At 46.9% G+C, this 26,912-nt stretch overlaps 1 protein-coding gene across 5 annotated transcripts in view; it reads right to left on the reverse strand.

Annotated features, from left to right (window-relative positions):
- ATR (ATR serine/threonine kinase) overlaps window positions 1–26,912 on the reverse strand; it is a 368,882-nt gene that overhangs the window by 181,911 nt on the left and 160,059 nt on the right. For all 5 annotated transcript variants that reach the window (XM_029617054.1, XM_029617056.1, XM_029617057.1 and 2 more), the window contains exons 20-21: window positions 9,775–9,918; window positions 2,955–3,048 (exon numbers count right to left, since the gene is read on the reverse strand). In XM_029617054.1, coding sequence (XP_029472914.1) covers window positions 2,955–3,048; window positions 9,775–9,918 — 238 coding nt within the window. The remainder of the gene's footprint in view (window positions 1–2,954; window positions 3,049–9,774; window positions 9,919–26,912) is intronic.

A 26,912-nucleotide genomic window follows, 5' to 3' on the forward strand; every position in this document is an offset into this window, starting at 1 on the left:
ATTGGGTCATGTAGAGTCGGTATGCTGCTATGCGAGCAGTTAACATTGATCCTTGAAACACTCTGCACCCTAAGGCATCCAACGCTTTCTGGTCTTTTCCAGGAGGGGCAGAGGAGTGTAGCCAGGCTTTCTTTTGGGCTGAATCCACAACCACAGAATGATGGGGTAATTGGCTCTTTTGAAACTCCGGAGTTTGATGTACTAGGTATGTGACATCGGTCTTTCTACTAACTGGAGGCACAGTACCTGGATGTTCCCAGAGGCAGTGCAAGAGGTTGAGGAGAACTTCGTGCACTGGGATTGCCATTACCTCTTTTGGGGCATCTACAAATTGTAAAACCTCCAACATTTTGTGCCTGGCATCCTCCTCTGTTAGAAGTTGGAATGGAATAGTCTCAGACATCTCCTTGACAAAACTAGCAAAGGAGAGGTCCTCCAGAGGGGAACGATGCCTTTCTTCCAGGGGTGAAGGCTCCAAGAGAAGTTCCTTAGAAGCTCGTGAGGAGTGGTCAGAGGATACATCGTCCCATGGATCATAGGGAGTCTCCACTTCACCAACCGGACCTCCAGATGGAGGGAAAAAGCCAAACCCGAGGGGGCGGGAAGGCCTCTATATAAGCTTTGTGAAGCAGTAAAATAAACTGAGAAGAAAATGGGTGCTGTCTCTTTAAGGGCCCCCCCTCCCTCCAGAGGCACAGGGGGAGAGGATTTCTTCTTCTCCTCCCTCCAGAGGCATGGAGGGAGGAGAAGAAGAATCATGTTCCAAATCGCGAGGCCTTTGGGGCTTAACATAGGCGGAGAAACTGACGGGAAATCCTCTCCCCCTGTGCATCTGAGCCCTGCGCAGCATCGGGGCCCAAATCGGGCAAAATGGCAGCCGTTCCCACGCTTGTCAGAGACGGGGCAGGCCTCTCCTTGTGAACTGTCTTGACTGTGGCTTAAGCCACGTAATCATGGCAACGCTGATCTTTTCCCTGCAATCAGCAGCTGCAAAGGCCCCTCGTCCCCGGGGATACAGCAGGAGCAGAGGCCTTCGCGAGACAGCCGCACTGCCGGCTCTCCACACGCTGCACGGCAATCTAAGCCGTAGGTAGAAAATCAGCTGAGTGAAGCAATTCACCCCCTCCGGAGCCCCGGGAGATTTCAGCAGGCTCGCTCTGTTTAAAAGGCTTATCCTTTGTCTTTTATTTATGTATTTATTTTTTCTTTTTCAGAGCTTCTCAACCAGGGGAATGTACATCCCTGGGCTTAATATACAATTTGTAGCTCCCACCAGAGGAATTAAGACGTCTCTGGCACTGTATGAAGGGGGAGAGACTGGCCCACCGGTAAATCCCCAACTCACCGGGCTGTGTCAAAATTTTGCCAGACCCCTTATTAAGGCCAAGGGGCAGGAGCCCAGCCTTGCCTGCTATTACAAATTGATCTCAGTCTTCCTTTTTTTTTTTTTTTTTTACTACTTACTACAAGTTAATCTAGTCAAAGGTACTAAGGTTAGGATACCCCCTTCACTTATTAATCAATCAAATAAAGAATTTTGCAAAGGATGAGTACTGCAGGTTATGTTATCCTTCATCTGCTGGAATCAGAGAAATACTGAAGGATCGCAGGTGGCACACCGGGTTATCTGGGGGTGCTTTTCAGCTTTTCTCTGACTCCATCTGTTGGAAGGGAGGCATAACCCAGCGGTCTGGACTGATCCTGGTACGTACAGAGAACTTCAAAATTTCCGTGAGGAAAGGTGTGAGGAAAACTCTCACAGAGCTCCTAAAACCACAAGGCAACTGCTGCGTGGAAAAAAAAAAAAAAAGAGACTGAAGGGGGACCCTGTATGGCCACAGGATTAGTGGCATACTGGGCATGCTCAGTGTGCCAGTCAAAGTTCTAGAAACTTTGACAAAAGTGTTCCATGACAAGGCTCCATCTGATGATGTCACCCATCTGTGAGGACTTAACATCCTGCCTGCCCTGGGAGAAACCTCCTGATTTTGCCTGCTTAGGCTTCTTCGCCACCTGGGACTTCCTAGGGAACAGCCACTTGATCACCGCTCTCTTACTGGCCAAATAGGCCTTATGCATCAAAAGGACAGAATCTTTTCCATTTTTTTTTTTTGTTTTCAAAACGTACATAAGTTGTGAACTAGACAAACTGAGGAATGCCAGGAACTTTTCACTAATATGCTCTGTCTGCAAAGCCCCGTCTCTGAGGCTCCCATATTCAGGAACAGATAGGCACACGTACAAATACACACATGCATGCCCCCACACAGGCTCCACCATACACACAGCCCATACACATACACACATAGGCTCCCACTCACACACACATACATGCAGAGTTTCTTCTTCAGGTTCTGCCAGACCCCTTCTTCAGGCACTGTGGGATGGGGTCTTATGGTTGCCCTCTCCCTCCTTGGCCATGCAGGATGGGAATTATGGGAATCATCCTGCAGGCCTCTTCGTCTGATATCAGGCAACCCTGATTGAATGAGCCTGAGCCCTAAGTGGGTGAGCCATGATTCAGCCAGGTCTACCTGTGGCTACACCACGGTTATGGATTGTAAACTGGTTAAAAGACAGGAAATAGAGAGTAAGACTAATTGGTCAGTTCTCTCAACAGAGGATGGTGAATAGTGCAGTGCCCCAGTGATCTGAACTAGAACCCATGCTTTTTTATCTTCCTCTGTAACAATCACTATTTAGCGCACACTACAGTTTGGCAATGAGACACGTCTAATATAATGTCAATGTAATTAATAGAGAGGCACCCTAAGTGTCAATATGCTTTCCGTTACTTACTCAACAAAATAAAATATTTATTATTTAATTTTTGTTCAATTTTAAAATTTATAGCCGTTTTGGATCAGATAACCCAAGCAACACCCGGCAGTTTTCGCTAGTTTATAATAAATGCTATGATCTATTACATTTTTATTATATCACAAAATACACACCTTCCTATATTCCTGGAGGACTATTTGAATATTCTTTAGTTCAGGATGGTCAGGCAAGAAATAAATTTCATGGAGAAAGTCTTGCACAACATCCCTAAATTATATAAAAGAAAAAAAGTACAGAACTTTCATTAAATAACTTGCATTCAAGAAAACATTTTCTTCATAAAACTGACTGCTTTATTTACCTCTTTACATTTTGCTGCATCTTAATTTTTTCTGAATTATTATTCCCCTCGTCCCACATCCTCCTAAGCTTCTCTCCCCTCTGAACCTTTTAGTGTAGTTTTTTGGCCAATATAGGGTCTAAACCTTGGTAATATTAACATACCCAAACTGCTTTGGTTTCTATTTCAAGTTGTGTGTTGGTGTAGCAGTGGCCAACTCCAGTCCTCAAGAGCAACAAACAGATCTGATTTTCAGGATATCCATAAGGAATATGCATGAGATAGGTTTGCATACAACTGAGGCAGTGTATGCAAATGTATAGGAAAATTGGTTCTTACCTGCTAATTTTTGCTCCTGTAGTACCATAGATGAGTCCAGACTCCTGGGTTTTGCCTCCCCTCTAGCAGATGGAGAGAAAGTTTTACTGCAGTCCCTCAGTATTAATCTGTACCCAAGCCAGAAAAGCAACAAACAAAACCAACTAGACCAACCCCCCTCCCCCCCCAAACGAGCAGCGAGAAAAGAAAAACCTTAAAGCAAACTGCACCCACACAAAACCTCTGCCATTCTTCAGACTCTCCAATTTACCCATTTCCTCCAGAGGGTGGTACTACAGGAATGAAAATTAGCAGGTAAGAACCAATTTTCCTTTCCTTTCCGTTCCTTTTTACTCCTGGGATGTACCAAAGTTTCCCAAAATAGGGTGGGACTAAGAGAATCCCGCTCGAAGCACACTTTCACCAAATCCCCTTGCCTCTGGATCCTGGACATTCAAGCAATAATGCCTGGCAAAAGTGTGCAACGACTTCCAAGTAGCCGCTCTACAGGTCTCTTGTGGAGAAATTAGCTGGCCCAGGAGGCCGACTGAGAATGAGTAGAATGCGCCCTTAGCCCCTCCAGAACCGGGCGACCCTGACAGATATACGCCGAATTAATGGCTTCTTTCAACCACCTTGCATTGGTGGCTTTTGACGCCTTATGCCCCCTTTTGGCACCACTCCACAGCACAAAAAGGTGATCGGACATACAGAAACTGCTGGTGACCTCCAGGTACTGCATCAATGCGCGCTTTACATCTAACTGTGGTAAATCTCTAGTGTGCGGTGCCAAAGGATCCAAATTTGAAAAGGACGGGAGTTCTACTGGCTGATTTAAGTGAAAAGATGACACCACCTTGGGTAAAAAGGAAGGAACTATCCTCAAGGAAACTCCCTCGTCCGAAATTCTCAAAAAAGGCTCCCTGCAGGATAAAGCTTGAAGTTTGGAAATTCTAAGAGCCAGGGGGGCGCACATATGCTCTTTAAGACCACATTAAGGCTCCAGGAAGGACATGGCTTCCAAACCGGAGGGCATAAATGTTTCACTCCCCGAAGAAAAACGCACAATGCCCAGATGAGCCGATATAAAAAATCCTCGAACCTTACCTCGTAGACATAACTCCGCCACTTGAACCCTGAGAGAATTAAAGGACAACCCTTTGACCAAACCGTCCGGCAGGAAGGCCAAAATATGCCCTCCAAGGTTCGCCTAGGATCCACTCGCTGATTGGATCACCAGGACTCAAAATTCTCCATACCCTCACATAGGTGAGGGAAGTGGAGATCTTCCTAGACTGCAAGAGGGCAGCGATGACCGTGTCTGAATAACCTATGTCTTTCAAACGCTGCCTTTCAAAAGCCAAGCAGCTAGACAAAATTGATCTGCCTGATCTAAACAAACGGGCCCTTGATGCAGAAGATTCAGCAGGTGGGTGAGGCACAATGGACTGTCCACTGCTAGGTTGACTAAGTCCGCAAACCACTGACATCTCAGCCACTCCGGCGCTGTAAGAATCACATTGTCCAGTTGAATCTATATGTGCCGCAAGATCTTGCTTACCAAAGAGGAAAAACATACAATAGAACATCTGTCGACTGAAGGAGCGCGGGGCCTTGGCATTTCAAGAGGTTGCCATCAAGTCTAAACATGGCGAGCCCCATCTGTGACTGACGAGATGCATCGCCTCTTCTGACAACTCCCACTCTCCGGGGTCTAGCTGCTGCAAGCTTAGAAAATCCACTTGCATTTTGTCCGAGCCCACTATGTGCAAGGCTAAGTGCTCCAGATACTGTTCTGCCCAAATCGACCAAAAGCCGGGCCTCCTGAGCTACTGCTCGACTCTTGGTATCCCCACTGATGACTGATGTTAGCCACCGTTGTCATATTGTCTGACAAGACTCTCACCAGCCTTCCCCTCACAAAGGACAGAAATGCCAGCAGGGCCAAATGCACTGCCCTCGTCTCTAGACAACTGATGGACCAGGAGGCTTCCTCCAGCGACCACCGGCCTTGCACCGACTGGTTCTGACATATTGCTCCCCAGCCGAAGAGAGTGGCATCAGTGGTAATGATCATCCAGATCAGGATGTCGAGATTCATGTCCTGACTCAACTTGTCTGGGAGGAGCCACCATGAGAGACTTGACCGCACAAACTCCGGGAGAGGAAGAAGCAGCTGAAAACGCGCAGATAACGGGTCCCAGCGAGACAGTAAGGCCGACTTGAAGAGGCTTCATGTGAGCAAATGCCCATTGAACCAATTCCAAGGTAGAAGCCATAGACCTGAGCACTTGTAAGTAATCCTAGACCTTTGGTACTCGCTTGTCCAACAATCCATGAACTTGAGCCTGTAATTTGAAAATCCGCTCCTCAGTGAGGAACACATTTCCCATCTTCATATCAAAATGCACCCCCAGGAATTTCAAACTCTGGGAAGGAACAAGATGACCCTTGGGCAGATTGACTATCCACCCCAACGATCTCAGGCACTGGAGGACCAAATCCACAGCCCTCTGACAAAGTGATTCTGACTTCACACGGATCAGCCAGTCATCCAGATAGGAGTGGACCAGGGCACCCTCTCTCTCCAGAGAACTGCAGCTACTATGACCATTACCTTGGTAAAGGTTCTGGGTGCAGTTGCTAGGCCGAAGGGTAGGGCACAAAATTGAAAGTGTTCCCCCAGAATTATGAATCTCAGATACCTCTGATGATCAGACTGGATTCCTATGTGCAAGTACACTTTGGTTAAATCCAGGGACGCCAGGTACTCTCCCTTGTGTACTGCCGCAATCACTTAACATAGGGTCTCCATCCGGAATCGAGGAACCTTCAGAGTCACAATCACCTTCTTTAAACTGAGGATCGGATGGAACATTCCCTCCTTCTTGGAAACTATGAAATAGCAACCTGTCCTATGCTAGTCCGGGGACACAGGGCCAATGGCAACCAACTTGCGCAGGCGACGAATGGTGTCTCGTACCGCCAGCTTCTTTTCCTGGTAAGAGCATGGTGATACCAAAAACCGGTCTCTTAGTGGCCAAGCAAATTCTAAAGCGTAACCTTGTTTTAGGACCCACTAGTCTGATGTGATCTTGGTCCTCTCCTTGTAAAAAAGAGCCAGACGACCTCCTCACTGGAACTGAGAAGTGGGACAACCTCGCATCATTGGGAAGATTTGGCATCACTTCCTTCCTGAGAAGAATCATCTCTGCTAGGCAGACGTCCTCAAAAGGCCTGATTCCAGGACTGTTGTCTACCCGAGAACTGCCACAGAGTAGATCCTAAAGGTCTGGATGCCCGAAATCTTCAACTTCCTTTGAAGCGGGAGCAAGAAGGAAAGGAGTCTTTTCCTTTGGGCTTATCTTCCAGCAACTTGATCATTTTCTCCAGGTCTTTACCAAAGAGCAATTTACCTTTAAAAGGCAAAGATCCCAATTGCGACTGACCAGTTCCTCAACTGGCTGACCTGTTCCTCAGCCAGAGGAGTCTCCGGGCTGAAACCGCCGACATCATGGTTCTGGAAGAAGTTCTGAGAAGATCATACAATGCATCTACAATGTACACCACAACAGCTTCCTGCCATTCTGCCTCTAGAGACTCAGATTCAGACAAAGACTCGTCCATTTATAACTGCTGCATCCAGCGAAGACCCTCTCTCAACATAAAACTGCTACACAGAGCCGCCCGAGCACCAAGGGCAGACACCTCAAAAATCTTTTTTGAGGTGCACTTCCAGCTTCCTGTCCTGAAGGTCCTTCAGAGCTGTAGCATCAGTAAACGGAATGCTGGTCTTCTTGGTAACCGGAACCTTGAGAAGTTCAAGCGCATCTTCCAGCAATGGATACAACCTATCCATAGCCCTGATGACCTTTAGGCCTGTGTCGGGAGTATCCCACTCCCTGAACAGTAAAGCGCTAACCAAATTATGGAAAGGAAAGGATCTGGCTGGACCCCGGAGGCCAACCATGACCAGGGTCTACTGCTCCCAATTCAGAATCCTCGCGAGGGACCTCTATGCCCAGTTCCTCCTTGTGGAACAACCGCATCACCTTAGGATCATCCCCCTCAACCACCGTGCTCTTCGATAGCACTCAATCCGGGTCCTGTTCAATCACTCCGGGCATCGACTCCGGAGGATCCTGGTCCTGGCGCTCATCCTTATCAGAAGCATCCGAAGAGCTATCCGCTGAGGATGGCAGCACAGAGGCCCTCAGGAGTCACCTGACTTGGACCTCTTTGCCAGTCTCCCCAATGCCTCTGCCTCCTTCTTGGTTCTGCATCGTGCAGACTTCCTAGCCTTATAAGCTTTGTGCAGTAACAGCACAAAATCCGAGGAGAAGAAGAATCCTCAGAGTCTCCCGTGGGGTCCTCCTCACTTCCTAGCGGGGCCCCTTCGGAAAACTGGATCTCCCCCGGAGGTCCCCACCTCCGGAAAAAAAAAAAGAGAGGAGGGAAATCCCTACCCTCCTCTGCGACCTGCACAGGAATGCTGAACTTTGCCAAAATGGCCGCCATTCCTACACTCAGCGGGAAGGGATCGCCAGAGACCTGCCACGCCAGCAAGAGCCTCTCAGGCTCACGGCACCTGCCCAACCTTTCCCCCACTGTGCTCCCTGAAGTCCCCTCCCCACCGGGGAGGCATCGAGCACATAGACCGTCGCACTTCTCCACAAGTGGAACAAGCCACCTCACACGGCACTGAAAAGGATGTCGAGCAGGAAGGCGAAAACGGCGTTGAGCAGGGAGAGAAAGCAGCGCTGGAGAGAAGGGGCTAAATAACTAGCCAAATAAGGAAATAGCAACGCCAGGACCAGATGTGTGCTGACTCCTAGCAACCCCCAATTGCTCTGAAAAACTCTCCTCCTTGTACCTTCTTTCTTTTTTTTTAAATTATAAACTTTGACAAAGAAAGCACTTCCCTGAGAATGGCTGCAGGCTCCATTGAACCCTTAGGGTGAGTGATCCGGGCCCCCTGGGTGTCAGCCCTGTCTGGCGAGAAAAAGGGAGCGAGTTACATAAGGGTCCCCGAGCCTCTGCTCGTCCGCCTCAAGTACCAGAGGGGATGGCCCCACCAGATCCTTGCAACTCTCTTCTGGGAGGCCAGCACTGCCAAAATTGCAGTTCTCCTTTTAGTATACAGTGGACCCTCGAGTTACAACTGCTTGACTTACGAACAATTTGGGTTACAACCAAGATTTTAGTTTTGAGTTACAACCAAAGTCTTGAGTTACAACATGAACGCCGGCCAAGGCCATGTGTATCCGCTCCTAAGTGCAGTTGCTTCTAACTGGGCGTTTTTTCCTGTCAATCGCGTTTTTTGGTGGGTGGGACTTCTGCTCTGCTGTTGCAGTGATCGGCAGCAGCCAATGAGGCCTGTCCATCTCAGGCGCACCCAGAACTGCAAATGTTCACAGGAGCACATAGGCAGACCCGGCACGGCATTGCAGCAAGCAACAGCATCACTGGTGCCCAAGGAAGCTTCTGTGCAGCAGCAGAAAGGGGGTGTAGCACTCAGCCGGCTACAGTAAGGTATCAGGAGGGGAAGAATGAGTATGCTGGGAGGGGGAAATTAGTATTTGGGGGCCAGAGATGTGTTCTGAAGGGGTGGGGAAGGGGGAATCCTCCCCCCTCCCTGCAAGCCAAAGATGGCAACTTGAATTGTAGTACAGTATGAAATTGTTGTTTCTGGTAGGCTAGGCATATTTTATAACTTTTTGGTGAGTACACTAGGAAAATTATAGGTGTTTCTGGTAATTATGCACATTATACAACCCTTTTTTATTATGAAAATGTTAGGTAAGGGGTGCTTTGGTAGGTTCGGAACTCATTATGGGTATTTCCATTATTTCTTATGGAAAAAATAGTCTTGACCTACAACCATCTTGAGTTACAACCAGGCGTCTGGAACAAATTGAGTTCGTAAGTCAAGGGTCCACCGTATATGATTTCTTTTTTTTTTTTCTAACTCAGGCTGCAGGCTTTGCACCTCCACCATCTGCTGGAGACAGAGAAATACTGAGGGACTGTAGGTGGCACCTCATGTTAAGTGGCAGTGTCAATAAAACTTTCTCTGTCTCCATCTGCTGGAGGAGAGCCAAAACCCAGGAGTCTGGACTGATCTGGGTATGTACAGGGAACTAATGCATATTCACTGTAGACATCCTAAAATGCAGACCTGTTTGTAGTTCTTGAGGACCAGAGCTGGCCACCCCTGTGTTAGTGGCTGCATCTGCATAACATGACATCTGCCTTGTGATTGGTCAGAACAATAGCCTAAAAACAAGCTGCAAGATACAGAGTGTTTCACCTATTTTAAATAATTTCCTAATTACCTGTTTTCTACTATCAGATAGTGAAATATTGCCACAGTTTCTTTTGGATGAATGTGTAAGAGAGGCAGCAAAGCAACTATTACGTGACTGAGAAGGGAACCGAGATATGCATGGTCCAGGCATTGCACGAAACAGTCCCACGCTCTAAACAAACAAAAAACAGTAATAATTATTTAAAGGCAGTAATTCTTAAAAATGTTTAGAAGGCAAGTATTAATAAAGCAGTTACACAGAAATGAGTTAAACAGGTTGCACACTGTTCTATGAAATTATAATTCAAAGGAAGTCATGAAGACAGAAATAGGTATAGCAGAGTTGCTTACCTGTAAGAGGTGTTCTCCTAGGACAGCAGGATGTTAGTCTTCACACATGGGTGACATCATCGGAAGGAGCCCAGCACAGAACTTTGATCTCAAAGAATCTAGAGCTTTCAACATGTCCTACTGAGCATGTGCAGCTGTAGTTATCACCCTGCCCCCTAGGCAGAGTCCCTCAGTCCATGATACAGTTCATACATGGAGAAACCAATTCCCAGGGGAGGCGGGTGGGTTTCGTGAGGAGTAACATCCTGCTGTCCTGTGAGAACACCTGTTACAGGTAAGCAACTCTGCTTTCTCCTAGGACAAGCAGGATGGTAGTCCTCATTCATGGGTAAATCCCTAGCTATAGGCTATCTGAGCAGGACAAAGCGGGAAACTGCACAGTGCAGAAGCACTACCCGTCTCCCATTTGCCTGTGAGGCAGCCGATCCACAAGAGTGTATAATTACAAAAGTGTCTGCCTTGGTTATAGGAGGAGGCAGTTTTTTAAACTGAAAAGTAAAGGGGTGCTTTTTCTGGGCTTGAGAAGAAAAAAGTCTATTCTTCTAGCAACTGATTAGTTCCCTCACACCCCAATCTATCCACCTACCCCCGAGTTTACTTTCTTACATATTCTTCCCTGGACTCCTAGATAATTTAGCTTCAATTAATAGTAATTCCTTTCAGCTCAGAAAATTGTAATTCCTTTCAGCTCAGAAAACTGTCATATTTCTTGTAAAAAAAAATAGGTTTTCATATTCTACCTATTAATCTTTAATGGCTTACACTATTACTTTTAATTTTCATTTCAAATACCTATAAGGAAAAAAAATCTTTGCTACAGAATAAATTTTACCTTACCTAAGGAATTAGTGATAATTTTAAAGAATGTCCTTCATTCAATGCAATAACTGTAGGACTTATTTCCCAAGGCCTACCATTTCCAGAATCAAAGGTTGTACCTTTTGCCTTCAGCTATCTGCAATTGAAATGGAGCTGATTCATCTAAAGGAGGAATTGTTCAGAATTCAATTAACCTCCCCTTCCATGAATCATCCAGTACCTCGCGCCCATCTCCCACAGAGCTTACAGAAACCCAGGAAAAATGGTTTACGGTAGGCTCTGTTAGAACATGTGACAAACAGACATCCACCTTCCCCAACTTTACAGCGTCCTGTGCATCAACTCTCACTCTCACTGAGTTGTCAGACATCCAGGATTCAAAAACCCAGGAGCAATTGGATAACGGTGGGTTCTGGCACAATAAGGCCTGTGATGAAGAGACACTCACTCTCCCCACTGTTACCCTTACAAAATGCTTTTTCTGCATTGGAGAATAAAGAAACCTCAGCATTAGATTTTGAAGTGATTTCTAAAAGTGAAGTTACCCAGTGCACCCAGAAGCCCTTCAATAGAATCAAATGTCATAAAAGAAAGCTGCTTCTGCTGGGAGACTCAGTATTCAGAGGAACCAATTTGGGAGCACATTTTGATGGCTACAACAGTTAAATGCCTTCCAGGATCCTCAGCTACTAGAAATACAAACCAGATAGTCCAAGTCATTGAAGAAGTTAAGAACTTTGATATCAGTGTTATCATCCATCTGAGGATCAATGACCTCGATAGAAATAGCCAACAAAATACAAAAAGATTTCCAAATCTAGGAAAGATGATAAAACACACTGCAAAGACTATTGCCTTTACAGAAGTACTACTGTTCATGGAAAGGGAAAAGAGAAGCTATGCCATACAGATAATTTCAATTCCTGGCTCAAAACCTGGTATACAGAAAGTGCTTTTGGATACATTGGAGGCTGGGGTCGTGAATGGAGAAATAAAAAGCTTTATGGAAAGGATGGCCTTCATTTGTCTGTAGCAGGAAGGAGGATGCTAAGTAAGAAATTCAGATCATATATTATCAGACATTTAAACTAAAGAATGGGGGTGGCAGGAAATGGCCAATAAAATTGACATCACCCCCAAGCAATACAGAAAGTGGGAGGAGAAAATAACAAAATCAATCAACTCAAAAAAGCAGAAAATGTGACTAGGAAGTGCAACAAATCAAGAGAGAAAATTTGGAAAGCAATGACTACAAATGCTCGCAGTTTGGGCAATAAAATCCCAGACCTGCACGCCCTAATGGTGGAGGCGGACCTGGACATAATTGCGATCATGGAGACATGGCTCACGGATTCTCATGAATGGGATATGGCCATACCAGGCTATAACTTGATAAGGAAGGACAGAGAGGTCAGAAAAGGGGAAGGAGTAGCTCTTTATGTCAAAACAATATCCAAGCAACTGAACTGAAAGGAAGATGGGGTAGAGAAGAAGCATTATGAGCAGTCCTAAAAAAGATGATGGTGCATACATTTTTACTGGAGTGGTTTACAGGCCTCTGACTCAAATAGAAGATCTAGACAGAGATCTGGTCGAAGACATCCAGAAGGTGGGAAAGAAGGGAGAGGTGTTGATTATGGGAGATTTTAATCTGCTGGACGTAGACTGGAGAATCCCTTCTGCGGAATCTACCAGAAGTAGAGAGATAGTGGATGCCCTGCAAGGGGCTCTCTTCAAACAAAAATGGTATGGAACCCACGAGGGAAGATGCAATACTTGACTTGGTGCTCATGGGGATAAAGTCTCTAATGTTCGGGTGGGAGACCATCTCAGCACTAGTGATTATCAAACAGTATGATTTGATATCACAAATAGGATGCAGAGAAGTCACATGTAGACCCGGGTTTTGAATTTAAAAAATAACGGACTTTGTTGAAATGGGGACATATCTGGATGTAGAACTAGAAGACTGGGAGAAAATGGGAGAGGTGGAATAACAGTGGGCCAAACTAAAAGGAGCAATTACAAAGGCAACAAACCTATATGTTAGAAGAGTAAACAAAAGTAAGAGAAATAAGAAACTCATCTGGTTCTCAAAGGAGGCGGCTGATAAAATAAAAGTAAAAAGAACAATGTTCAAGAAATATAAAGGATCCCAAAATGATGAACACAGGCAAGAATATCTGGTGAAACTGAGGGAGACAAAGAAGGAAATCAAGAAAGCTAAAAGTCAGGTGGAAGAAATGATTGCCAAAGAGCTAAAGAGAGGCGACAAATCATTTTTCAGATATATAAGAGAAAGGAGAAAGGTCCAAATTGGTATTATGACATTGAAAGGTGACAATGATCAGTGTGTGGCGAGAGATGAAGAAATGGTGGAAATATTAAACAAAGACTTCAGTTCATTGTTCACTAAAGACGACCCTGGAGAAGGACCTTTGCTGGTTGACAAGACCGAAGGTGGAGATGGGACAGATGGAAAATCCGTTTACAGATCAGAATGTATGGGAAGAGCTAGGAAAACAGAGTGCACAAGGCCATGTGGCTGGATGAAGTTCGTCCCAGGATACTGAGGGAGTGCAGAGATGTGCTAGCGAGTCTGCTGAGTGACCTGTTCCATAGATCCCTGGAAACAGGAGTGGTGCCAAATGATTGGAGAAGAGAGGTGGTGGTCCCGCTCTACAAGAGTAGTAGCAGGCTGGAAGCTACAGGTCAGTTAGCCTCATCTCAGTGGTGGGAAAATTAATGGAAACTCTGCTGAAGGAAAGGATAGTGAACTACCTAAAGTCAGGATTACTGGACCTGAGGCAACATGGATTCACTAGGGGAAGGTCCTGTCAGACAAATCTGAGATTTTTTTGATTGGGTGACTAAAGAATTGGTCCGAGAAAGAGTGCTCAATGTGATCTATTTGGATTACAGCAAAGCTTTTGTTATGGTCCCACATAGCAGACTTGGAATAAAATGAGAAGCTTGGGAATGAGTACCAAGGTGGTGATGTGAATTACAAACTGGTTGACAGACAGTAGACAACATGTGATGGTAAATGGAACCTACTCTGACAAGAGAGCGGTGTTAAGTGGAGGGCCACAAGGATCGGTGTTGGGACCGGTTCTGTTCAATATCTTTGTGAGCGACGTGATAGAAGGGATAGAAGGTAAAGTTTGTCTTGCAACAAAGTGGAGACGCTAGAAGGAGTAGATAGAATGAGATGTGATTTAATGAAGCTTGAACAGTGGTCGAATATATGGCAGCTGAGATTTGATGCCAAGAAGTGCAGAGTCATGCATCTGGGGTGCAGTAATCCAAAAGAGTCATATGTGATGGGAGGTGAATGTCTGTTGTGCACGGAGCAAAAGAAGGACCTTGGGGTGATAGTGTCTAGCGATCTGAAGACGGTGAAGCAGTTGACAAGGCGATAGCTAAAGTCAGAAGAACGCTGGGCTGCATAGACAGAGGAATAACTAGTAAGAAAAAGGAAGTGATAATCCCCTTGTACAGGTCCCTTGGTGAGGCCTCACCTGTAGTACTGTGTTCAGTTCTGGAAACCATATCTCAAAAGGGAAATTGACAGGATGAAGGCAGTCCAGAGAAGGGAAACCAAATTGGTGGGTGGTCTCCATCAAATGACTTATGAGGAAAGGCTGAAGGACCTAAATATGTATACCCTGGAGGAGAGGATGTGCAGGGGAGATTTGATATAGACCTTCACATACCTGGAAAGTTTTAATGATGCACAAACAACAACAAACCTTTTCCCTTGGAAAGAAATCAGTAGAACTAGGGGGTCAAGAAATGAAACTCCAAAGAGGACAACTCAGAACTGATGTCAGGAAATATTTCATCATGGACAGAGTGATGCATGCCTGGAATGCCCTTTCCAGAGGAGGTGGTGAAGACAAAAATAGTGAAAAATTCAAAGGAGCATGGGATAAACACTGTGGATCCCTAAAGGCTAGAGGATGGAATTGAAGAAATGAGTGCATGGGGGTAATTTGCTAGTGTGACGATTACTACCTTTAACCAATAAGCCTTCATACTGTTGATGCTACTCCATCAGTGCTCTCTGCTTCAACAGCAGGGGGAAAAGAGGAATTTCCCGTCGATAGCAGGGCTGAATTAGCCATGCTGTCATGGGATCTGTCCATCAGGCCCAGGGGGCGGAGCTTGATAAAGCAGAGGTTAGACTTTTAGTCCCTCTGCGGCTGCGCGTGGGTTCCCGCGCAGGAAGTACAGATTCTCCTCAGTCTGTTCTTTCCGCGCGCCAGAACGCACGCGGAGCTTGTACTGTCTACAAAAATGTCGTCAAAATCGGGATTTAAACGTTGCCGATGCGGCAGAGTGATGGCAAAAACGGACGGTCATGACCGCTGCTATCGCTGCCTCGGCATTAACCATAAAATAAAAGAATGCGAGTTTTGTGCAAAAATGTCGCCTCGGGCGCTACGACAGAGAGCTTACCGCATTCAAGAGTTAATTACTACCTCTGATCCTTCAGAGGTTCAGTCCTCACCGGGACCGGTGAAGACCAACCAGCAAAAGAAGAAAAGACCCACTTCGTGTGATAATGTATCGGATAACGGTCAGAGCCCAAAAAACCAAAGAGGCCGGTCACCTATCCGAAATCCGCAACCGTCTACTTCCAGGCATGCCAAACATGGCGCAGACCGCGCCACCCGACCAAGTAAGTCGGCACATGGCAATGTGCGCCATTCTAAGGCGCAGGACAAGACGGCGCCGGCAACTGCGGCGCAGGAAAAGAAAAAATTAAAGGCGCATAAGCATTCTACGGCGCGGTCGGCGCCTCGGTCCCTCACTGCGCAGACGGTACCGTTTGTGGACCTAACGAGGACAGCGCATCAGTCGGCGCACACTGCGCAGCAACCTCCTGCGCAGGCTATGTTAACATCTGCGCAGACAGCGCCACAGACACCTTCTCCGGCGCAGTCCTCTTCACATTCCACTTCGGCGCGACCGGCGCTACATTTAGATTCGGCGCAGACGGCGCCCTGTCAATCTACTGCGCCATCAGCGTTACATCCTGTTGGCTTAACGGCGCAGCAGGATCTTTCTATTTCAACTGAATCTGACAAAATAATACAGGGGATGGATATCCCTGGAAAAGACTCCACCCGCAGGATAAGAGTAACAGAGAAGTCCCATAGGAGGGATTGGTACTCTCTTTCCGGAAAGTCCATATCTGAGGACACTACACATGGAGTAAAATCTCTCAAAGTCCATCGCAAACGGAAGCGTCAATCATCTCATTCCGCTAACTCTTCTGGCTCTCATCCTCCTTCCAAAACTTCGTCTCATACACGGAAAAGAAGTCGTAGTCCAGTTCTTCGAACTCATCAACACCGTGCAGAAACTCATACTCATCATTCCCCTTCTGATATGAGAATATCTGGAGCCAGTAAAGGGAAATTTTCTTCGTCGACTTCGTCATCTCGCTCTAAGTCTATTACTAAGTCAACAACTTCTGTTTCTGTTTCTCAACGCTCTTTCTCTAGAAGCAGATCTCTTACCCCGGTTTCTAAATCGCCTCCGAGCCAACCGAAAAACCGTGCGAATCAAAGGCCGACAATGCCATCTCACGCTAAAGAGGCGTTTTTCCAACTGTCACAGTCTTTGACTGGCTTCTATGAAACCATAGAATCCGCGTTTATGATGCCTGCTCAGAATGAACCAGCACCGGCTATATCAGCATCTCCAGTGAAAACTGCTTCACATCAGCGGCGATTACAGTCTCCAGTTTCAAGTCACAGTCTATCACCTTCGTCTAGACACCATACACATCGTGGTTCTCCTTCACTGTCCCCATCTCTTTCACCGTCCTCTTCAACGGGGTTCCCTTCGGACCCATTGGATGTACCTTCTGAACCGTATTCTCCACCAGAGGATCTTACATATCCAAGGTTTTTGGAGAAGATAGGAAAGATTCTAAACTTACCATTGCAGAAGGAAGTGGACCCTCGGGCTGAAACCCTTGGTCTCCTTCGTATTTTTGAGACTCCCGGTGAACCTCTGGCTATACCGCCACACGAACTGCTTCACCAAGTTCTGTTAAAATCATGGGAAACACCTCAATCCATTACATCTGTTTCGAGAAAATCGGACCTAAAATTCCGTATAAAGAAAGAACCACCTTATGCTCTTCCACAGCTTCCACATGACTCCATTGTGGTAGAGTCCGCTATGCAGCGGTTTCGGAAAATGAGATCTCACGCTTCCTACCCGCCAAATAAAGATAACCGCTATCTAGATGAAGTTGGAAGAAAGCTTTTTCAAAATTCAATGTTGAGTACTAGGATATTGAACCACCAGTTTTACATGGTTCAATATCTTTATGAGTGTATCCAGGCGACTAAAGGTCTCTTGACCACTTCAGCCACTACTACCCCTCAGACCCTCCATGATATGGAGGAGTGCACCAGGCATTTATTACGCTCCATATATGAAGGCATGGAGACTTCCTCGAGAGCGTCCGCAATTTCCATAGCGGCTAGACGTACCGCATGGCTTCGTTCCAGTTCCATAAGAGAAGATGTCCATCACAAATTGGCGAATCTTCCGTGTGTTGGAGATAATCTATTTGGCACCAAACTCCAGGAAACGGTGGGGAAGCTAAAAGATGAGGCACTCGCGGTACAGTCTCTACAGTCCTCTGCTTCAACTCAGTACCCCAGGCGCAATTTTACATCTAGTCGCCGTCCAAACTATAACCTCAGACCTTATAGGTCTTACCAGCCCTATAGACCTCCTACCTATCCGGCCTATCAGAGGCCACAGCAGCAGTCTCAACAAACTCAACAGCCACGACGAGGACGCCCTCGTAACCAACGTTCTCAACCACAATCTTCCACTACAACTACGAAACCTGCACAGTCTTTTTGATTTGGCAGCCACCACTTTCCCTCCATGCTCCTCCGGGCAGAATTCAGACCTGCTTTCCCAAATGGCAATCCATTACGTCCGACCAATGGGTATTGCAGATAGTACAAACCGGTTATCAGTTACAATTTCAACACAGACCGAACCTCCCGGTTCTTCCCCTACCTCGGTCTCCGAGTTCAGAAACTCAACTGCAGTTAGAAATCTCCTCTCTACTTCAAATGCGAGCCATCAACAAACTTTCACAAGCACAGATCAACCAGGGATTTTATTCCCCATATTTCCTTGTGCCAAAGAAGACGGGAGGACATCGCCACATTCTAGACTTACGAGAGCTCAACAAATTTCTTGTGAAAGAGAAGTTCAAGATGGTATCCTTAAAGACCATTCTCCCCTTACTGCAACCCAACGATTGGATGTGTTCCATCGACCTCAAAGATGCTTACACTCACATCCCAATCCATCCAGAGTCCTGGAAATACCTATGTTTCGAACATCGGAGCATACATTATCAATACAAAGTACTCCCCTTCGGCCTTTCAGCGGCCCCCAGAGTATTCACCAAGTGCATGGTGGTAGTGGTGGCTCATCTACGGAAACGTGGAATAACGATCTTTCCATATCTAGACGACTGGCTCGTAGTAGCCTCATCCAAGGACGCTTTACTCAGTCAGCTTCAAGTGATAATACCCTTTCTACAGGAACTCGGACTGGTAGTGAATTTTTCAAAGTCCCATCTCCAGCCGACACAGAAATTAACTTTCATAGGGGCGCAACTCGACACCACTCGTTGCAGAGCTTATCTTCCACTGGAGAGGCAACTTCTCTTCAGACCTCTTCTCCTCCATCTCTGCGGGATTCGTTCAGCGACGGCGAGACAATTGTTAGTAGTCTTGGGTCATATGGCGGCAGCCAACTTCATGGTGCCCAACACCAGGCTCCACATGCGCCATCTTCAGTGGGGGTTGAAGCGTCAATGGAAACAACACGCCCAACCACTTGCACGCATGATCACAATTACTGCAGCCATGCGACAAGACATTTTATGGTGGATGAAACCCACTGTTCTAAACAAAGGGGCATTATTTCGCACTCCCACTCACGACTTAGTTCTAACTACAGACGCCTCAAGAAAAGGTTGGGGAGCGCATCTGGACATATACGAGACACAAGGTCTCTGGACTCCATCCGAACGCGAACTTCAAATCAATTTATTGGAACTCAGAGCCATCAGGAAAGCGCTTTTAGCATTTCAGAGTTACTTACAAGGCCACAGAGTAATGATTTATACGGACAATCAGGTGGCCATGTTTTATATCAACAAACAAGGAGGGACGGGATCCTGGACCCTTTGCAGAGAAACGTTGTTGATATTTCAGCATGCTCATCTCCATTGCATTCATCTACAAGCAACATATCTGCCGGGAGTGGACAACACGAGAGCCGACAGATTGAGCCGAGTATTCCACCCTCACGAGTGGACTCTGCATATGGAAGTCGCCCAACATGTATTCACACAGTGGGGAACCCCCACAATAGATCTCTTCGCTACGGAAACCAATGCACGGGTTCCACGTTTTTGCTCCCTTCGGCCCAGCCACTACAGGGAAGCGCAGGATGCGTTCCTGCTGTCATGGTCGCAAGGTCTGCTGTACGCATTTCCGCCCATCCCTCTCATTTCCAAGACCATTCAGAAATGTATAGAGGACAAGGCCTTTCTGATACTAATAGCTCCAGCGTGGCCTCGTCAACCGTGGTACAGTTTTCTACTCCACCTGTCGCAGCAGCCTCCCATTCATCTCCCACAACGTTCCGATCTCTTAGCTCAAGATCAGGGGACATTGCTACACCCCATGCATGCCTCTCTTCATTTGACAGCATGGCTATTGAACGGAGCTATTTCACCGATTACAACGTCTCTGAACGAGCACAACTCATTCTTTTAGAATCCAGGAGGTTATCGACCAGACGTAATTATAATTATAAATGGAAACGTTATGCTGTTTGGTGTACAAACAACGGGTTACATCCAAAAGATTGCCCTCCAGACAAACTGTTGGACTATTTATGTACGCTTTTTGACACTGGGCTTGCTGCCTCTTCGATTCGGGTACATCTCAGTGCCATAGCAGCTTACCATACGTTGTGTAACAACGCAAGTATCTCCACTCATCCACTCCTTTCACGTTTCATCAGGGAACTCTATCGGATACGTCCACCTACATCCAAACCACTCATACCATGGGACATTAACACGGTTTTGGAACGTCTAATGCTTCCCCCATTTGAACCAATGGAATTAGCACATCCCAAATACTTAACCTGGAAGGTGGTCTTTCTTGTAGCCGTAACATCGGCGAGAAGGGTGAGTGAGTTACAAGCATTGGTACACTACTTTCCTTACTTTCAGTCTCACCCACACAAAGTAGTGCTCAGGACACACCCCTCCTTTTTACCAAAAGTGATCTCGTCCTTTCACCTTAACCAAACCATTGAGCTTCCAACCTTTTTTCCACCACCTCATACCAATGATAGGGAAAAGCTGCTTCATACTCTGGACTGCAAACGAGTACTACAGTGTTATCTCTCCAGAACGCAAGCAGTATCGAGACCTTCACAGTTGTTCCTTTCCTTTGACCCTAAGGCACCGGGTCTGCCGGTCTCTAAACGGACCATTTCTAGTTGGATTGTACAGTGCATTCAGTTTTGCTATAGATCTAGCAACATACCCCTGTCCTCCACGCCTAACGCTCATCAAGTCAGAGCTTGGTCCACCTCATGGGCTCATCTTAACAATGTCCCACCAACGGATATCTGCAAAGCAGCAATGTGGACTACTCTCCACACATTCACTGCTCATTACTGCCTCCATCAGCAAACCACTCAGGACGCAAAGCTGGGGCAGGCTGTACTCCATTCCTTATCATCTGATCCTCAAGGACTGCCACTATGATATGATCACGAACAGTTACCACTTATATCAACCGTGATCGGGAGCTTTGGACTCCCATGACAGCATGGCTAATTCAGCCCTGCTATCGACGGGAAAAGCAAGTTTGCTTACCGTAAACGGTGTTTCCGTAGATAGCAGGATGAATTAGCCATGCTGACCCACCCTCCTCCCTGGCAGTCCATATGTCTTCGACTACCTTAGCTTAATCACAGACTGAGGAGAATCTGTACTTCCAGCGCGGGAACCCACGCGCAGCCGCAGAGGGACTAAAAGTCTAACCTCTGCTTTATCAAGCTCCGCCTCCTGGGCCTGATGGACAGATCCCATGACAGCATGGCTAATTCATCCTGCTATCTACGGAAACACCGTTTACGGTAAGCAAACTTGCTTTAGATTCAGACAGAAAATAACAAGGACATTGAATTTTGCGGTCAGGGAAAACAAGCATAGGGGTAACTTGCTGATACAGCTGTTACTACCCTTAACCAATGATGCAACTCCAACATTGATCTCTGCTTCAACGGCAGGAGGTAACAAGGAATTGGACTCAAACAGAAACCAACAAGGGCTCTGGACTTTGAAAGTCTGGGAAACTGATAAATGCAGAAACTACCATAAGCTTGCTGGACAGACTGGCTGGACCATTGGTCCTTTTCTGCCATCATTTCTATGTTTCTATGTAAGGGGTCCAGGCTGGAAAAGAGTTGGGTTTCGCAAACAACCACCACAGAGATGGCAGACACAAAGCCCTCTTGCGTAGCAGGAACATTTAAGGCAGGGGAGTGATGCGGGAGTGAACAGAAGCATAGTCCGCATCACGGAAACATTACAAGCAGGGTGTCAGATCAGTAACTCTAACAACGAAGTATTTATTTATTTATTTAATACTTTTTCTATACCGACCTTCATGGTTGGGACCATATCAGATCGGTTTACATCAAAAAGGGGGAACTGTAACAAAACCGTATATAAAACAGGAAGAACAAAGTTACATTCAACAAGGGAGGTAAACTTGGAAGCAAAACTGCTAGAAAGAAAGGTCTAAAGGAACGTAGTGCTTAGGATAAAAACAACAGTTAAAGAGTCAGGGTAGGCTCTTATACATAACCTTGAGATAGTCAGGAGATCCATTGTTCATAATGGATTTTCGGTCGTCTAATGTGTGTCTAAGGGATCGGAGAAGGCCTGGCGGAAAAGCCAGGCCTTGAGTTTTTTTCTAAATGTTAAGAGGCAGGGTTCCAGTCTAAGGTTGGATGGGATATTGTTCCAGATAGCTTCCAGGGTACAGGAAAAAGCCTAGAGATGTAACAAGAGAAGGACTCTTGGATGAAGACTGCACATTTTCCAACAGTATAGAAGACAACAGAAAACCCCACTAGGGCCTGAAAACATCCCAGAAAGAAACTGTGGTCCACTGACATCCAAAGGACAAAATGCCTCTGCAAAAGTGTGCCCAATTGTGACAGATAGGAACATTGGGCAGAAAAACCCAAGCAACACTTGGAAAATAGCAACAGCAGCAGGGTCTGAGACAGACCCTATGTGCTGAAGCACCAGACCTAGCTGACCATGCAGGACAGTGTCAAGAGTTTCAGGGGATGAACAGCAAACCCTGAACAGATCGCTAGCCCAAATTCAAAGCAGGGAGAAGAGTTAGGCCTGAAGCTCACACACACTGCATCTTGTCAAGGGCAGGGCCATCCATCTTGTCTACAGGATCATCCAGGTGAGCAGGAAGGCACTTTGGGCAACTTAGTGAAGGGAGAAAGCTAAAGGCAGTTTGGGCGAGAGCCTGGCAAAAATATAGAGAAAAATGCAGTGTATCTTTTCCCTACAGATAAACACTAAAATATATCAGGAATGTCTTAGCTTTTCCTCCCTTTCCCCTGACATTCCAGCCAGAAATTGAAGGGAGCAAGAACACAAGGAAGCAGACCGTTGGTCTGCCGGGGTAGGCACAAACCGCTAGGTGGTATATCCCAACCCCAAGTGAATAACTCACTGCCGATTCCAGAAGGGAGTTATCCATCGAGACAGAGCCCTCAGGCTGCTTGGAACAGCTGAACAGAAAAAATTCCCCAGGGAAGAAATCTAGAAACACTCCACTAAGAGATAGGAAGCCAGGTTGTCGCAAGTGCAACCCTTGTCGAACAGGATTTCTACACTGGCCTGGAAATCCGAAGGGCACCAGGGCAGGGTCAGGATGGTTTCAGAATAGATTGCCAAGCTTCTGGCAAAGGTATTAACACCCCAGCCATGAGTGCAAATACTTCCCCCAAAGAAGCATGTGGTTCAGAAGCGGAATAATCGCTGCATGAACCAGGTCTCCCCTGTCCACAGAAAGGGTTCTCTCAAAAATGGGGAAGTATAACTTACAAGCCACTGTAACCAAGAGCAGCACCTCTGTTGCAGGGTCCTGCATCACTCAATTCCCCTTAGCCATGGATATGGCGAGAAGTTGAAAAGCATATTCTCCAATCCTCCTCACTGAGGCAGGGTCCCACAGGCAAGAATGACTGGCCAGACCGGACCTTTGAGTTCAGCAGGCATCAAGGTGACACCTGGACAGGAGAGACCCATAAGGTTCACCTGGGAGCTAATCTGGAGAGGCTCCCTCGCAAAATAGACCTACTGTGCCGGAGAACGACCCATGGAGACCGGTACTGCTTGACCAGCTCTTGGAGCTTGCGAGGAACTGAGAGCAACCGCCAGTAGAAGTTGTGACATCCAGTCTCCGGGAAGATGGAGAACGAGGGATACCCCTCGTAGGGGTAGATAATCGGGCATCCAGAAGAAAACCCATAAGGATTGTCCTGGAATCCGGTTGAGCCTCCCCACCTTGAAGGGAGAGGAGCAATGAGAATTGGGACTTCAACTATCCCAAAAACGTTCAGTTCTCCCGAAGAGAGTTGAGGTTCAGAAATGACCAATCCACCACCGGCAACTACCCTCAGAATCAATGGAGAAGTCCCAGAAGTCCCAGCAAAAATGGTCCAACAACTGCCTCTGCTGCTCTCCAGTCCTGGCCTCCCAGGAGACACTCCAATTCAAGAATCAAGACTCCAGCTCAGAGATAAACATGCCAGGGGCGAAACCTCAGGGGATTCTCCATGAAAGGGGTTCGAGACACAGGAGGGGTTGAGAGACAGTTTCTTCTTTTGAGGGAGGAAAGGATTCCTGACACTACCCTCCCGGTGTCCACTCACCTAAGGTTCTGATCAGGACACAGTCCTAGATAGTCCCTGTGGCTGTGACGCACAACCGGTTGTGCTCACCACAAGGGAAACAAATACACCCAAACAGCCTAGGGCAACTGGAAAATGAGCCCTTCGCTGTGAAACACGCTGACCAGTACTCATACAGTGGTACCCACTTGCTGAAGAAGGTCGCTACGCACTGCCCAAAAGCAAAGAACGGTGTGTGATGATGACTTTTCCACCAGTGCTTACCAGAACTTCATAGTGCAGAACAGACGAGGAGGCCAAGATCATGACATGACTATGGCAGAACCCTGGCTTGGCAGAAACTGCACAGACAGGGAGAATGCTGCCTATCACCGCCTGAAGTGCATGGAGTAGACGTCTTGCCATACCCGATCGCACATGCTTTGCTTCACCATCACAGTAACTCACAGTGAAGTGAACAGGAACAGTGTGACAACAATGTTCCCAGGACCACTGGTGCACTGGGCATGGCATCGGAGTAGGTGGCATTTCATGGCGTTGCCTTCTGAGAACGTTCCAAGAGGCTGGACACAGACCTTGCAACTGGGTCGGAAATGGCTCACCTTCGTTTCCCCACAAGGAACGATAGTAGCAGAGTCCATGGCGACAGATGGTGCTCATGGAGCCTTGCGGTTATGTCCCGCAACATCCAATGACATTCACTGGTGCCCACAGTGGTGACAGTGCCCGTAAGTCCCATAGCGCTATCGTGTGTACTAACGAATGTCACATCAAGGGCACCTGGCGTGATACTCAGGGTTCGACAGCGCTTGACCGAATCAGGATCAGATCTACTGTATATAGTGCCATTCCTGGCGCCACAGGTGCCCGCGGACCTTGACCACCTGGCGGCACCTATTAGAGCACATGATGCCAGGGGCATCTGCAAGCAGAGGCTCTGCAGCCCCAACACAGCACATCAATGCCCAAAGGAATCAATGTCAGCCAACACCATCAAATGTCCTTCTCAGCTCATCTATTTGTCCAAGGGCATCGATGCGGTGAGCTCTATGGCATCTCTGCCAGTAGCTAAGGCTGGCAATAGCTAACCAAGGCAGAAATCCCCCTCGCCCAAGGGCTTCAGTGGTACTCGCGGACCATCAAGAGTTCTGGCAGATAATGCCTAAAGGACGACTAGGGTGCCCAGTGCCTCGGAGGTGGTACTCGAGATAATCAACAGCAGCAATGAAAGGCACCGTTGGCCAACATGCCCGATGGACTCCATGGTGGCCCTGCTACCCCGCACCCCAATGGTATAGAATGTCCCCACAATACATCACCAGCTTCTCAAGATCATCACAGAAATGCAGCTTCCCTTTAAAAGGGTAATTTACTCAAAATTATCTTGGAGGTCATGTCAGCTGACCAGTTCTATAATCACAACTGCCTGGATACCACCAATGATGCCATGCCTCTAGCTGAGATACAAATGAGATCAGAGTGTCCGCTATGAAAGCTACTAAGACCTCTAGCCTTTCCATCTCCCTCAAGGTAAAGTTCTCATGCATATTTACCACAGGAAATGTTGCACCTAGCACAAATATGCCTGGGACAAAAAACTACTACATACGGCTACCTGGAGAGCAAGGCGACCACTTCAAGACTGCTTTAGAACAAACTCTTTCTCTAGCCAAAGCATCCTTCAGAGCCACACCATCTTCCACTGGCAGTAGTCTTCTTCATGACAGCAGAAACTAAGGCATCTATCTTAGAAAATATCAAAAGCTTCATATCTTCAGTTGGCAAAGAATTGAGCATTGCCATGGCTCGATCCACATACAAACCTGCTTCTGACATATCCCACTCCACCATCACCAGAGTCCTTAAAGCTCTGTGGAAAGGGAAGGTCCAAATCTGGTCTGTGAAGTCCTTCCAAAATAGGATCCTCCTCTTCTACTACAGGCACCATCAGAGCCTCCTTGATGCCTAATTTTGCCAAGGCCTGGATAATCATAGAGGACAACTCCTCCCTCCTAAACAGATGAATAATCCATGGATTGTACCCTCTGCAATTAGAATCCCTCCCTCTGGGTCCCTGCTTCCCAGGCCTTAGGACTCTGCTCCCAGCAAGACCAATGCCGTATCCAGATCCTCTTCCATATTCAACCTAGACTTTTTTGCTAAGCTCTGACTACTGGACTCTTTTTTCACTGTGAGCAAATAGGGAATTGAGACCCAGGCCAGCTTCACCTCCCCACCCCAAAGAGTTCCCTTCTTCAAACAAAAGGCATCATACATCAAGTACACAAACTAGTGAAAAAGATGAGGACGCCTGAGGAAACCAAATTTTTGGTATTGGCTCCCTTCCTCACACAGCCTACCGGGGAAAGAACCAGAGAGATTCCTTGAAAACATCCCTCGTGAAGTTGCTGCTCCGACTACTAGCAGCTAAGATGGCTGTTGCTCCCATACTGGGAAAATCCTCTCCTCCAGGGAGCTCAGTTCCAGGACAGCCACTGAGCTAGGCTCTGCGGAATCTTCCTCCCCACCAGAGAGAGACTCTCCCTCAGCCACCAAGGACCTGCTCTCTGCCTCCCCTAGGCAGTCCTTGTAATCTCAGGCACGGAAGGGCTCCCGCATTGACCCCCACACGAGTCACACCATTTCCCTCACTCTGTTGGTGCCGATATGTTGCAGGAGCCCTCCAATTAAAAAGATTCCTGCAGCTTACTGCCTTCACCATCACCAGGAAGAAAGGTTGTCCCAGTTTCCTGATGTCTCCTTACAGTGACCCCCGGTAGATTCTCATCATAATTGTATGGGGTTTTGTTTTGTTTTTTTTAACTTTATTGAATAGAATTGGAATAGAAAATTAAATTAATTAATATTTCTCTGACAGAAGGGGGGGGGGGGACACCTTTTAAATTTATCCTACTCCTGGCTCTCTTCATCCCAACCACAGATCAGACTGAATCCTTCAGGAAA

The sequence above is a fragment of the Rhinatrema bivittatum genome, chromosome 9, assembly GCF_901001135.1.
Source record: "Rhinatrema bivittatum chromosome 9, aRhiBiv1.1, whole genome shotgun sequence".
Classification (NCBI taxonomy): Eukaryota; Metazoa; Chordata; class Amphibia; order Gymnophiona; family Rhinatrematidae; genus Rhinatrema; species Rhinatrema bivittatum.